The 15580-nt window shown below is 34.0% G+C and overlaps 1 protein-coding gene across 1 annotated transcript; it reads right to left on the bottom strand.

The window, feature by feature from the left end:
• Positions 1-12236: 12236 nt before the first annotated feature.
• Positions 12237-15299, bottom strand: LOC111304025 (peroxidase 15-like). The gene is made up of 4 exons (XM_022900552.2): positions 15003-15299; positions 14599-14784; positions 14354-14522; positions 12237-12847 (listed from the first exon to the last, which is right to left on the bottom strand). Exons 1-4 carry the CDS (start codon positions 15225-15227, stop codon positions 12387-12389), a joined length of 1041 nt encoding a protein of 346 aa, XP_022756287.1. The 5' UTR covers positions 15228-15299; the 3' UTR covers positions 12237-12386.
• Between the last annotated feature and the right edge of the window lie 281 nt (positions 15300-15580).

Here is a 15580-nt window from a genome sequence, read left to right as displayed (position 1 = left end):
CCTGGAGAGAGTCTGATCTTACGTATGTGCTTTGGGTTGAGTGCAAGGATGAGTTGAAGGTTGCCAAGGTGTCATTTGTCAGGGATGATCTAAAATTAATATAGGAGCTCATCTAGTCGATATGGGATTTAGACATTTTTTTGAAAGTTAGGATTTTAGTCTTTGTTTTAAGTTCTGGTGATGAACTGGCCATCGGTTCACCAGGCTAGTTCGCTCTAAGAAGCAATTCGATCTAACCAATCTGATCAAGTCTGGCAATAAGGTCACATTAATAAGGAGAGAAGTGGTTTGGGTGGTAAAATTTAGAGTGGGAAAAATGAAAAGACATCTCTTAATGGCGCTCTAACATGTGGCACAATATGGGCCATTCATTTTATTCGAATCATGACTATAAAAAAGATTACTGGGGCCTTCATTTTCTATCTTTTTGCTTTCTTACTCTCCATCCGATCTAGATTTTTTTACTTCAAAAGCTTTCTTTTTTTTGACCTTACAATTCTCTTCTTTTCATTTATTCTCTCTATTTTATTTGATACATCCTCTTTTCATCATATCTTCTAATTTCAATTCTAAGAAGGCTAATAGTTTTAAGGTCAAGCCTAGAAGGGTCAACTCTGGTAAAATGATGATGACTTAGTCCCACCAATTATCGCAGGTCGGGACTATTACAAGAGCACTTACCAGCTTAACCCTATGTCTAAGAAAGGGTAGTAACGAAATGATGAGAATGCTCGAGTAAAAGAAGAGTAAGTCTGAGCATGGAAAAGTTATATGCTCAAATATATTTTGACTTGAAGAATCCACCTTCTTTATTTGTCTTTCAGTTGGTCCATCTTTTATGGCAGACATTCCCTCATCTTCGATTGTTTCTTTTTCTAGGGTCCAGTCTCATCAATTTTCTTCTTTTTCTACTCTTCTACCTATAAATGCTACCATTTTTTATTCTTTTTTTATCAATTCTTATTAACATCACTTTTTTCCTCGATAGGTCTCTTTTTCCTACTTTCTTACCCCGAGGTTGTGGTGTTTTCGACCATTACACTATCTAGGAATCTTACTATTGGTCAAAAGTCTTAGTCTTCTAACGATGAAGACTTTAACGACAAAAAAAGTTTTAAAAAAGAGTAGAAGGAAAAGGGTACCCCTATTGGGGAAGATGGTAACAAAAAAGAGAGTTTCTTAAGGTAGGACAAGTTAGCTAAGGTTCCTGTATATACTCTATGCAACCTCGATATGACCTTTAAGGACGTGATAAGGTAACTGAAAAGCCAGGCCAATGTTGAAGATTGGCTTAACATGTGTTCAGTTCATCACATCCGTGCTCTGGTAATGAACTTTCATTTTCCTAGAGAAAGGTATAGCATATTAATGTCAAAATCTTCAAATCAAGTTACTAATAAATTGGAACCACATTGGTGCTGGGTATATTAGGATTCGTTCATAGCCAGTCTGAGGTTTCCACTTTATTATTTATTTGTTTCAATTTCTAATTCTTATAATTTAAATATGAGTCAGGTCAACCCTAACTCTATACAGTATATAGTAGGTTTATCATTCTTTATCAACACTTAGATATTCTTCCCAATCTCCCTCTATTCAGAGAATTTTTTATGTTAAAAAGTACCCCAGCGATATAAGGTGGTACTACGTCACAGCTTAGCCTAATAAGAAACTATCTATTAATTGGTTGAGCTCTATCAAAAACTAGAAGCTACTCTTTCTCAGCCTTAAAAAATAAAAGCCAAATAAAGGTGATGAGATCAAGGCTGACATTGAGGCTGAGGTTGAGGTCAAGGCCTAGGAAGTAATAAATGAGCTCGGCCAATCTGTAGACATTCCTATTGCTCTTTTCGTCCTATACCTATTAGATTAGGATAAAATAATAGAGTACACCTGTAGGGGGAGCTTGTCATAAATGCCTACAAGCTGATCACCCTCAAAGAAATAAATGAGACAAAATACTGGGTAAGTGTAAGGTAACCTCGTAGGATCTTTAATTCTTTTGATTTTTTATCTAATGCTTAGCTCGATTTTGTAAATATGTCAACCAACAAGGACTTCAACTTCTCCTTATTCCAACATAAGCCTAGGTTTAAGAAAGCCCAAAGTAAAAAAATTAAGCTCAGAGCCCCCTTTCGTGGGGGAAATAACGTCATCAACCTTATAATGGATAAGCAATTGAGCTCCTCAACTCGGCATTCTCTTACTAGTAGAAAACAAAAGACCACAGCTCATCGAGAGCTTTTTATGGTAACTCCCCCACTTATAAAAAAATCGAGGACTAAGGCCTTTCATTCTACCTTAGAAAATCAGAAGTCTAAGGTATTAAGGCCTAATTCAAAGAAGGTTTACACAAGGTTAGAGTACACCCCAACTAGCAACCCCTCAAAAGTTTCGATGTGGCAAGAAGGTTCTGCAAAGTAATAGTTCCTCAAAATAGTAAGTGTTGATTAACTTCAGCTCAGCCCATCATTATTCTAGTTTTTTATTTTGCTAAGTTTGAGTTCGTCTTATGCAATTTTTTAACAACTCCCTTTTGCCCCCTAGACAACACCACCCAAGCCTTCCATTACACATATCTAGCTATGGCCCACCTACTTAAAGTCGAGAAAGATATAATCATTCTAAGCAAAGAACATCCAAAAAGCTCAGACACTTTGGGCAGTCTAAGGTCTAGCCTCAGCATGTCTAACAAAAAAGAGGTAGAGCAAAGAAAAAAGATTGACAAGCTAACGGCCAAGTTAGAGAGCATCTACATTGAGATGGCCTCAACAAAGTCAATGAGGGAACATGCTAAACTAAAACTTAGTGATACTTAGGCTAAGATAGCTAGGCTGAAGTCTAAATTGAAAGCTAAGGAGTAGAAAAAAAAAGCTAAAAAAAAAAACAATCGAGAACTTTAAGGCCTTCAATGAATTTCGTAAGCCTCAAGTAGAGTTCTCCAAAGATAGTGTGCTCTATGCCTTTAAACTAGCTATGTATAAAGTATAGTTCAAATTCACCAACCTCAACCTTGATCTATCTGATATTGATATAAATAATATCATATCGAGGTTTTCTTCAAATCAATCAGACGAAAGGAAAAAAAAGGAAATGATAAAGATGAAGCACTAGATATCGAGCTTAAGGCTACTCTAGAAGCTAAGGCTAGAGAAGATAGGGCTGAAAAGGTATAGGTCAATGTTGATCCTACTATTGCTAAGGATATATGTGCCATTGCTATTATTGCGAATGTTGTTGATTCTTAGCTCTTCTTTTTTTATTTTTTTTGTTGACTTTTGTAAATTTTTATGGATTTTTGTTCAAAACTGCTGATGTATGAGGTTGGTTTTTATTGTGACCTCTGAAAGGAATCACTCTATACAAACTTTTGTCAACAATAATTCTTTTAAACTAACCTGATTACTTAATGGAGAATTAAATACATTTTGTTCAAGATTTAGTTTAATACTATTTTTCCTTTACTTGTTTGAGTTTAAGCTTGGTTAACTATTAACGGTGATGTCATGATATAAGTTTTATGGATTTAGCTCAAACTATTCAAAATAAATTAGCCAATAATTGATCTGAATCAAAATAATCTAAAGTTTAAGCTCAATTAGAGTAAGTTAAAAATTCACCAAGCATTATGGAATATCTCAAATTAACTTGGGAATCCATCTTGACACAAATCTCAAGTCGAATTGCATAAGGTCGATTAAGACCTGAGCCTATAAATTAAAACATCAGCCAAGTGTTTAATCATTATGAGCTTGGTTAGCCTAAACTATTGATAATACACCTTCAAATTACTTGCGTTCCATGCCTTTGGAATGATATTAACGTTCATGTCATGTATAAGTCATGTCATAAATGACTTTTTTAACCACATATGGTCATTTCTAGGTTGGAGCTAACTTTCTATCTTGATCATCAATTCCTGAGGTTTCGACCTTCCTAAGTACCAGGTCGTCCTTCTTAATGTTCTTATATCAAACTTTTTTGTTATAATAGCTAGATACCTTTTATTTGTAAGCTGCTATTCATGTTAGAGCCATGTCTTTTGTTTTTCAACTAGATCTAGATCAGCCTGTAGAACCTATTCAATTATTTCTTCTAACCCTAACTTGACTCTCAAGCTCAAAAGACCGATCTCAATAGGTACCATAACTTCTATTTCAAATGCTAGGTGGAATAAGATTTCTTTTGTAGGTACCTTAGTGGTTGTCCTTAGGGCTCATAGTACCCCGAAGAGTTTATCGACCCACTTTCCCTTCATCTCATTTAATATTTTTTTAGGGCCTCCAATGTTGTCTTATTGTAGCCTCAGCTTGTCCATAGACTGAGAGTGAGTGACCAACGTAAATCTTAGGTCGATATGAAGATTTGAACACCATTCTTTGAACTTTGAATTTTTAAATTGTTGACCATTATCCATTATTATGGACCAAAGTAGGTCGAATCTACAAATTATGTTCTTTCATACAAATTTCTCAACCAGGGTCTCAATCATAATGGCTAAAGCCTCAACTTTTAACCATTTTGTGAAGTTGTCTACCACTATCATAACAAATCTCCTCTACCTTATGGCAAGGGTAAATGGTTCGAGGACATTCATTCCTCACTGCATGAAAGGCCAAGGGCTGATAATAGAAGTGAGATCAATCAATGAAAGATGTTTCACATCAACAACCATCTAGCATTTGTCATATCTTTTTACTAGGTCGGTCGCATCCCTTCTGATAGTGGGCCAAGAGTATCTTTACTTAAGCACTTTGTTAGGAAGTGATTGAGGTCCAAAGTGGTTCCTGCATATTCCTTTATGGATTTTTTTCAGGACGTAATTTACTTTTTCATCACCCATGCATCTTTGATAAGGCAAACTAAAAGATCTTTTGTATAGCTTTCCATTTATCATTCTGTATCGAGGAGCCTTCCTTATCAATACTTTAGTTTAGACTCTATCATTGGGTAGGTCTTTCGTAGTCAGGTATACAATAATCAGGGTCATCCAAGTTTTTTTTCCTCAATTTGTCTTATAAGCTTCTCCTCGATACTTTTTTATGCCAATTCTTCCACTAAGACTTGGTCTGAATTCTCAGTCATTATTTTTTAGCCTAATTTAGATAGGGCATCTGTCATTAAGTTTTTAGACCTTCATATTTTTTTTTTACCTTGGATTTTTTGAAGCTGCTACAAAGGCAACTGCCTTGTCTAAATATCTCTAGATTCCCTCTTTCCAAGCTTTGAACTCACCATTTATTTAATCAACCACTAGTTGGAAATCACTATATACGGTGATATGCTAACGTTTAACTCAGTTGTTAATCTTAAACTGGCTATCAATATTTCATATTTTGTCACATTATTAGATGTCTTAAAATCCAAACTTCAGGGCATATTGATACTATAATCCTTCAAGCTGATCAAAATTAGGTTGGCTTCGTCATCATTGCTTGTGGTCGACCGATCAATAAATGTTTTTAGCTTTTTTTTTCTATAACTTTCTTGTTTTCTTTGAGCTATTTATCATAATGGGTCAACGTAAGTTCTACAATGAAATCTAACAACACTTGAGACTTTAGGGTTGACTTTAAAAGTATGTGCAGATCGAATTCACTAAGCTCTATTACCCACTTAATTAATCTTCTTGATAATTTTAGCTTCTGCAAGACCTACCTTAGTGGTTGATTGGTCAATATGTGTATCGTGTGGGCTTGAAAATATGATATGAGTTTTTTGGTCGACATGACAATTTTATAGGCTAATTTTTTTATTTTGCTATAATTTATCTATGACTTCATCAATACCTTACTCATAAAGTAAATCGATCTTTGCCTCTCTTTTTCTAATTGACTAAGATCAAGCTGATGACCTGCTCTATGGTGGCTAGATATAAATATAAGGTCTCACCAAACCTCAACTTGAAAAAGATAGGTAGAGAGGACAAGAACTCATTGAGTTCATCAAAAGTTTTTTGACATTGAAAGGTCCACCTAAAATTGGAGACATTTCAAAAAATTTTGAAAAATAATAGACATTATTCTGCAAATCTGGATATGAATCTACTTAGGGTAACTATTCTTCTAGTTAGCTTTTGTACGTCTTTCACTGAGGTTGGTGCTTTCATATCCAAGATTGCCTTAACTTTTTCTAGATTTACCTTTATCTTTTTTTTATTGATCATATAATCAAAAAATTTGCCTGATGTAACTCCAAAGGCGTACTTGCTCGAGTTGAGCTTCATGTGTATTTTCTCAAAAAGTCAAAAGTCTCTCCAAGATCTCTCGACAAAGCTTTTATTTTTTATTATCATGTCATCTATATATACTTTCATGTTACGATCTATCTGATTTTTAAAGATCTTGTTGACCAACCTTTGATAATTCGTTCTTATATTTTTCAGGCTAAAAGGCATCACCTTATAGCAATAAAAGCCCTTCTTAATAATGAAAGCTATTTTTTCCTCATCTTTCTTCATTAACTTGATTTGGTTATAGCCAGAGTAGGCATCATAAAGCTGAGAAGACCATCTTGATATTATCATTCACTAGCTAGTCTATGCTAAGGAAAGGAAAATCATCTTTTGGGCATACTTTATTAGTTGGTAAAATCAACACACATTCTTTATTTTTTGCTATGTTTTTTTATTATGACCACATTGGTTATCCATTCAAGGTAGCAAACTTCCTTAATGAAGCCCACTTGTAATAATTTGTTGACCTTTTCCTTGATAACCTTCTATTTTTTTAAGGTAAAGTTATTTTTCTTTTATTAAATTGGTTTCATATGTGGTCTAGTATGCAACCTATGGACCATCAGCTCAATATCAATCTTGGGCATGCCAGACGATATCATGCAAATAGGCTGATATTTTTTTTAAATAACCAAATTAATTATTCTTTATGTTCGAGTTTAGTTCTAATCTACATGTGTCTTTTTGGAATATTTTTCCAAAACGGTATAATCACAAAATCCTCTATTAGCTCAGGTTAATTTTTATTTGGGTCAATCTTTGGTCAATTATTTCTTTCTGTTCAGTTAGGTCAAGGCCATTTCCTACGAAGACAGATCCCAATGTGACAATCAGTATATTATTGATAAGTGATCAAAACTTATGCTGAATAGAATGTATTCTCATTTTAATTTTTATTTTTGGTCAACATACTAGCTTGGTCCAAATGACATGTAATGTTTTCTCCAGCTTAAGAGCTCAATCACCTTCAAAATCATTTCAAAAGTTCAAAAAATGAAACAAAATATGTATATTCTATTGGAGCTATTGAAGCTTAAGAGCTTAGAGTGACTTAGTAGCATGCTTTTGTCAAGTCGATCATATGTTATAGGTTTTTACTTTTGTTTTCTTACTTTTCTTTTGCTTATTTTGCTTGCCTTTCTTCTTTAGCATTTTTGGTCTCAGCCAGGCTACCTATCTATTTCCAAGTTTTCCTTTTCATTATCGTGACATAACACTTTCACACCATGGACTAGTTTTTCCTTACCTTTTTCAGCCCCCTAAAGTGTGTTGAGGAACTGAGCCTATAAGCCACATAACAGATTGGCTAGCTCGACTCAATATCATATTGTGAACAGATAGGACATCTACTACCATAAATTCTATGACCGACGTGACTATCCTTGGTTTCGTTTCCAAAGAAATCAATAGTTTAATAGTCTCTTTCACTAGCACTTATTTGTTTCCAAATCTTACCAAGGTTGTGATAATTGGTTGTAATTGATCTTCCTTAATACCCATTTTCTTCATGGTGGCATAGTACATAATATCTATCAAACTTTCGTTATCAAATAGGATTCTCTTGACTATATAATTATATACCATGGTTGTGGTTACTATGCATCATCATGGGCATGTTAGATTCCTTCTAAATCTTTTAAGCCAAATGAGATTGACTCATCTTTCTAATCTTTTTTTTTTGTTGAAAAGCCAATTTTCATGATCGTACATGGGTTGGACTTTTTTTTGGTCGAGGTTGAGCTCCCTCCAGTAATCACATTAATCATTTCAACAATCGACCTATTAGTGTCAAGTTGGCCTTTTTCTTGTCTTTGCTCATCTCCTTGAACTTTTCTTCTTCTATTTTCCTTTGGCTTTCTTTCTCTATCCTTTGTGGGCTCTTTTCAGTCTTATCTATAATCTGATCTATTTTACCATTATTTTTCTTGGTCTACAAACCTCTTCAGTTGACCTCTTCTGATTAAAACCTTAATCTTATTTTTTGAGGTCAACATAGTTCTTGGTGTGGTGGCCTATGTCCTTATGAAAGGTACATCTTTTGATCAGATCCCTCTTCGTATTCTACCTTAGTGGCTTCAACCATTTGAGTTTTTGATTTTTCTCGATGTACATCAGAATTCTCTCTTAAAAAGTATTCAGTACAATATAATTTTTTTCCACTAGGGCTCCAAGCCCTATGTCATCTCCCTCTTGAGGAAAGATCATAAAAATCTTTATCTTTCTTTCTCTATCCTTTGTGGGCTCTTTTCAGTCTTATCTATAATCTGATCTATTTTACCATTATTTTTCTTGGTCTACAAACCTCTTCAGTTGACCTCTTCTGATTAAAACCTTAATCTTATTTTTTGAGGTCAACACAGTTCTTGGTGTGGTGGCCTATGTCCTTATGAAAGGTACATCTTTTGATCAGATCCCTCTTCGTATTCTACCTTAGTGGCTTCAACCATTTGAGTTTTTGATTTTTCTCGATGTACATCAGAATTCTCTCTTAAAAAGTATTCAGTACAATATAATTTTTTTCCACTAGGGCTCCAAGCCCTATGTCATCTCCCTCTTGAGGAAAGATCATAAAAATCTTTATCTTTCTTTCTCTATCCTTTGTGGGCTCTTTTCAGTCTTATCTATAATCTGATCTATTTTACCATTATTTTTCTTGGTCTACAAACCTCTTCAGTTGACCTCTTCTGATTAAAACCTTAATCTTATTTTTTGAGGTCAACACAGTTCTTGGTGTGGTGGCCTATGTCCTTATGAAAGGTACATCTTTTGATCAGATCCCTCTTCGTATTCTACCTTAGTGGCTTCAACCATTTGAGTTTTTGATTTTTCTCGATGTACATCAGAATTCTCTCTTAAAAAGTATTCAGTACAATATAATTTTTTTCCACTAGGGCTCCAAGCCCTATGTCATCTCCCTCTTGAGGAAAGATCATAAAAATCTTTATCTTTCTTTCTCTATCCTTTGTGGGCTCTTTTCAGTCTTATCTATAATCTGATCTATTTTACCATTATTTTTCTTGGTCTACAAACCTCTTCAGTTGACCTCTTCTGATTAAAACCTTAATCTTATTTTTTGAGGTCAACACAGTTCTTGGTGTGGTGGCCTATGTCCTTATGAAAGGTACATCTTTTGATCAGATCCCTCTTCGTATTCTACCTTAGTGGCTTCAACCATTTGAGTTTTTGATTTTTCTCGATGTACATCAGAATTCTCTCTTAAAAAGTATTCAGTACAATATAATTTTTTTCCACTAGGGCTCCAAGCCCTATGTCATCTCCCTCTTGAGGAAAGATCATAAAAATCTTTATCTTTCTTATGATCAATGAGAGAGGATGAGCTTCTCTCACCTTGAGCACTGAAGATAAGGGATAAGTCTCTCTCACTTTAATCGTCAAGAAAAATGGATGAGCCTATCACTTTGGTTGCTTCTCATTGTAGTTTTAGCATTTATATATTTTTTAGCTACAAGAAGACATCAGCCAAAGTCTTAAGTGGCTCTAAAGATAAGGTTAGCTTTAGGTGATACTTTTCGTTATTGAGTTCATTTGTCAGGGTGACTACAGCGGCCATTTATTTCAGGTCTTTTACCTATAGAGCTTATGCATTAAAACGCGTGACATAATCTTTTAGGGATTCATTATGACCTTGGTGGATCAACATCAAGTTTAAAGTCATCTCCTTCAATCTTTGATTGCTTATAAATTAAGACAGAAAAGAATAGCTAAGCTCTTTAAATATTGTGATTGACCTCGATTTTAACTACTATACCAAGATCGAGTTGTGCCCTTGAGAGTGATAACAAAGCTCTTACACATCAAAGTTTTATCTGTACCTTACTTCATCATGTTAGTTTTATAAAGTTTCAAGTGATCGAAGAGATCAAAAGTACCATTAAGTTTTTAAGGTTAGAATTTTAAACTTTTTGGGAGGCATTACTCTGTCGATTTCTTCAATGAAGGGTGAGGTCTCCAAAAATTTGAGATCGTCTTCAAAGGCCACTACCTTCACCTTTAGTTTTTTTTCCATAACTTGAATCCAAGCTTCTAACTCTTTGTTTGGCTAGGGTTTTGGGTTAGTTTGTTTTGATTTTTGGGTTTTGTCATGTGTTAAGTTATGACTAGGGTGATGGTGAGCGAGAGTGTCGAGCTTTTCTTCTTTAGAAGTCGACGAAGCTTCCACTTTTTCATAGGTCAATTGTCTTTCCATAACTTTTCGACTTACAGTAACTAGGTTGGGAACCTTTGAGGCTTGGGGTGGCGTTATAGTCTGTAACATCTATTTAAGAGCTTGTATCTACTCGGTAAAGGCCTAGAATTACTCTATGGTCAGACCTACTTGTTGTGAGGCATGTTAGTCCAAATGCTGGCTATTATGTCTCTGTTTAGGTCAGAGCAGCCATATTTCCTTCCTTCAAAGTTCTCTTCATAGGTGACATTATTTCATGTTCAACTAATGAATGGAAAAGTCCCTTACCTGGCATGCCAAATGTTTGTGTCGAGCTTTAATGTGAGAATATTCCTAAAAAATAAAAAATGGGAAGAGTATAATCATACGCAAAGGCAATGAGTATTCTTTGTGTTTGCACTCTGACGCACAAGTTAGAAATCAAGGTGAAAAAGCTCAGAATGAGAGAAGAAAAAGAGTTAAGGCAATATGAAAGAACCTACTATAATATTGCCTAGATGCTCATATTTATAGATAAAAGGTAGTAGGTCAATAGGGGATAATAATGACGCGACCGAGTTGATATGGCACTGAGTGTGTCATGTCAAATCGGCATAAATGTTCGGAATGCCCTTGGTTGTCTACTAGTGGCCCCTAATGAAGAAAAAAGCTAGTATGCCTTTTAAACCACTAAATGCCCCCAATAGTTTCGTTGCAATTCCTTAAGGTTTTACTTGCATTTTAACTAATAAGTCCATTATGGTAATTGGTTTTCTTTTTGATGTTTCAATCTTCTTTTAGTTCTATTTAAATTGTTTCTAGCCCCTTAACTTTGCATTTTTTGTCATTTTATTAAGTCTTGTTATTGTTGTTTAAAAGTCTTTTATCTTAGGTCTAATGTTCAAGTTCAATCCTAGATAGTGCCTTGAATGAGAAAAAGGCTATGCTTAGGGATGGTGATGGTGGGTTTTCTTAGTCAAGAATTATGATTGGGGGTAGGTTAAACTTTGAAGCAAATTGTCAAATCCTAATAAGGCCATAGGAGAGGTTGGGAGGCTGGATGCGTATAAAGAGGGACTGTGGGTGGGATTTTTTTTTTTTGTGAAACTTCTCTTAGTTTAGGGAAAAAAATATTAATGGTAGAAAATTTTAGAAATATTTATAGGAGGAAAATTTTAAGAGTAAAATTTTATGAGAGGGAAGTTTAAAATTGAACAATTTTAAGAATTAATATGATATAGAAAGAGAAATTTTAGAGAAAATTATTTGATGAAAATTGAAGGGGTAAATTTTTTGTGTAACTTACATGAAAATAATTAAAGTTAAAATATTAATTTATTATTTATTAATTTATGATTTTGTATTTAAATTTGATACTAAATCAAATATGAATATTTTATCGTAATTTAAAAAAACTTATGAATAATTTTTTTCTCAAGTAAATATTTAAAAGACATGAGGTGCCATAAACCACTTTAAAAATTATAAAATTATAATAAATTTGTGATTTTAGTTATAATTATAATTATAATTTTTTATAATAAATTATGTAAAATTAAAAAATTCCAAATCATGGTGATCACAATGATTTTGATGATTTTTATTTTGTCTGCAACTACAAAAAAACATGACACAACTAAAAATACAACCGTAATTTAAATAGCTGAATATAAATACTTGGAAGGAGAGTTGGTCCATTTATGATCAAAGTGGATGGTGGCGTTAGGAAACCACTCCCAACAATTGGTATTTCATACTTTGAGATTTTATGTCCATAACAATAGCTTGTTTGCTTTTGAAAATTCAGGGTACCCTGCCCTATTTATAAAAGTTCGGTACTTAAAACTTGATTTATATTATTTTCAAATAAGTTACTTTACTTGATACATGGTTGTTCCAAATTTCCAATTTTGTTACCATAAAAATTTAGAGTATTACAACATAGCTTCCCTTCTACATTTTATTCTTGGCCTTGAACTCCATAATTTATATCGAGCTGACGAGAACATCATCTGAATACGATCTGATCGTGGCTGCATTCACTGCGCGGCAATTCGTTCTGATTTCTCCGGCCGTACCAGTTAACAGGCTGATATTTCCCATTCTGATCATAGATTCCACAAAGCTTTCAAAGAAGGCTGTTTGATTAGCAGCAAACCTGTTGACGATTTCAATGGTATCAGCACCTTCAGTCGAAAACAGCTGTTGATCACTTCGAAGCAGGCCTCGATTAACTTGCAGATTGGTGAAGTAGTTACTGTCAAAAGCATCAGGTGTTGTGGGATCAAGATCTGTCAAAACACTACCATTTCCACCTTGAGGGCATATTTGGCTTAGTGCCTCCAAGTATGTGGTATTCAGGGTTGGATCTGTGTCTCCCTCGCCGGTAAAATTGTACAATCGACTTGTAAAAGTAAAACACTGGGCACGGCCAAAAGTGTGAGCACCTGAAAAAAAAAAAATGATTGCCATGTCAGAGTAAAAAAAAAAAAAAAAGAAAGAAAGAAAGGAAAAGTTGCTTGATCCTGTGCAACTTAACCACATTTCTTTAGTTGATTCCTAAAGCTATATTTTAACTGCATGTTTGATTCGCATAAAAGAATAGAGGACAAATAAAATTGATTACTATAAGTAGAAAATATTGTGAATAAAATAGGATATATATTATGAAGTTTGATCAAAGAAAAATTAATATTAACATATTTGATTTGTTCAAAAAATATAATTGGAATAAGTTTAAAAAATTATTTTATCTTTATAATTTATTATAAAAATTATTAAATAATAAATAATAATTTAACAAAATATTAATTAATATTAATCTAATAATATTAAATATTATTTAATTATAATATTATTTAATTAATTTTAATTAATATTAATATTGATTAGTATTAAAATTAATTAATTAAATTATTATTAAATATTATAATTAATATTATTTACTTAAAATAATAATGAGTTATTTAATTAATTATAATATTTTAATAAAAATTTTTATTTTTTTTATTTTTTTCTTTGTTTCTCTTTCATCTTTCCCTCTTCCTTTTTCTCTCTCTATCCCCCCCATTCCCCAATATCTGCCTCCTTTTCCTCTCTAAAAAATCAGAGTTCCTTTCTCTAAAATTTCACCACCTTCCTTTGCCACCGTCAATCGGCATCGACGTTGCCAACTGCCATTGACCACGTTGACTAGCGTCGATTTCACCCAAAATTTTATATTTTTGTTCCTTTCAACATCTTCTTTCCGTTTTCTAAGTTGATTTTTTTTCAAAAAATACTTAAGAAAACCTAAATCTAACTTCAAAAACCTAAATTTCCACCGCCTATCACAAGCAGTTTTGACCTTCGATGACCTGTATTCGACCATCAAAACAATCCTTGTTGTTCCTTCGATATTTCTTAGTTGCTCAGCCACCACTATTGGTCGCCATACCCACCACCGTCCACTAAGGTCTTTTTTTTCTTTTGCTTTTTTTTTTGTTGCATTTTGTTTTACTTTGTGTTTCTGTTCAACTAATAGTGAGGATCGGTTTGACTTCTATGTGGCCAGTGGATGGGGGTACCATCGTTTCTGGCTTCCTATGAAATTTTTGGCATCGGAGATGGTGCTTGCAATTATTCTGGTTTTTTCTCTCTGTTTGCATTGGGATAAGATTGTAATTGAGTAAAATGGTTGAAGGTAAAATGGTCCACAAATTATTAGCTCTATTCCTGGTTGTCTCGGAATAGCCATTCCTAGGGTGGAGCTTGGAATGACAATTCTTTGTTGTCTAGGAATAACTGATAATGTGAAATTAATATTTTGACAAAAAAAAAAAAAAACTTTGGAACATCCACGCCACTCAGAAGATGGCCTGAGTGGAAAGGCTATTACAGCCAACCAAACACGCCGAAAATCTTTAATGCTCATTGCTCAGTAACAAAATTTCAAGCAAGCAAAGAATGATTACCAGACAACGCTACTACATCAGTGCTGGTGTCAAGCCCCACTGCCGTAAACTTGGATTTGATTGCTTCAAGGGATTCATTGAAACCTGGCAAGTTTGAGTTGGCGAGTGTCCGATTTGCTGTTAAGCCATCCCTTCTTCCTAATGGAACTGCCCATGAAGGGCCTCCTGCCTACAGCAATAAGCTAATTTTGGTCGATGTTGGTTAAAGACATAAAAAGGAAAAAACAAGTGTGTTGCTAAATTACCAGGCATACAGATTCTTCAGATGCAATGGCGAGAATATCAGCGCAGGAAACTGTGTTGGGGCAAGCACTCTCCAAGACAGCCTTCATGGCATCAACAACTTCATAACCTCTTGCCGAATTATTATTTGGAAGAGCTTCTTTCTCACCGTTCGCAGGATCGTCCAACAAAATGGATGCATCACATCCCTGAAATAGGGTTTAAGACTTAAAAGGGGAAAAGAAGGATCTGATGACCTCAAATTTCAAAAGAAGCAACAAAATATGTATGAGTACTGGTTTTAGTGATTTCCAAGAAAAAAAAAACAAAAAGCCTCTTTGTTTAATCACGTTACTTTACTTTTCATGATAGGAAATTTGCAATTAAGCAAAAATAAAATGATGTGAAAGAGGGCTTTAGATGTTACTTGAACAAAGCAATCATGGAAGTGAAGCCTGATAAGACTGGCACCAATCCTAGGGTCTGACAGTGAAGCGTTCATAAGGACATCTCTGATGATGTTTGTCACATTTGGACATGTTTCATCGTAAAATGTTGGACTCAGTTGGGCATTTGATAATGATCCCTGAAGTAAAACTGCAAAGAAAAGAGCAGCTACTATATATTTAGAACAAGGCATTTTCTCAGACATTCCACGAAAGAATGACTCCTAAATGACCTTCAGTTTTGACGAATGCTTGATTGATATAGAGAGTGATTTGGGACTCTTAAATGCTCTTTATTTATAGAAGGACAAAGTGGCTTGGCAGCTTCTACACGACACCAGGTTTTAATCTTTGAAAAGTCTAGTTAATAAAATTTACCATAAAGATTGCATATTTATATGGTGTTGATGGGACATAAAGTAAGCCCCTTTGAAATATCAAATATCTACCATATTATTGTCGGTTAGCAAGTAATTTCCTTGCTTTTTTAAGAAATGAATTCTCCCACAGGATTTATGAAGATCACGGTTTCACGTACACTGAAAAGAAAATGAGATTT

The sequence above is a fragment of the Durio zibethinus genome, chromosome 13 (genome assembly GCF_047325235.1).
Source record: "Durio zibethinus cultivar Kanyao isolate XHJ-2024 chromosome 13, ASM4732523v1, whole genome shotgun sequence".
NCBI lineage: Eukaryota > Viridiplantae > Streptophyta > Magnoliopsida > Malvales > Malvaceae > Durio > Durio zibethinus.
Note: the sequence above shows the minus strand (reverse complement) of the source record. Positions and strands in the feature narration are given on the sequence as shown.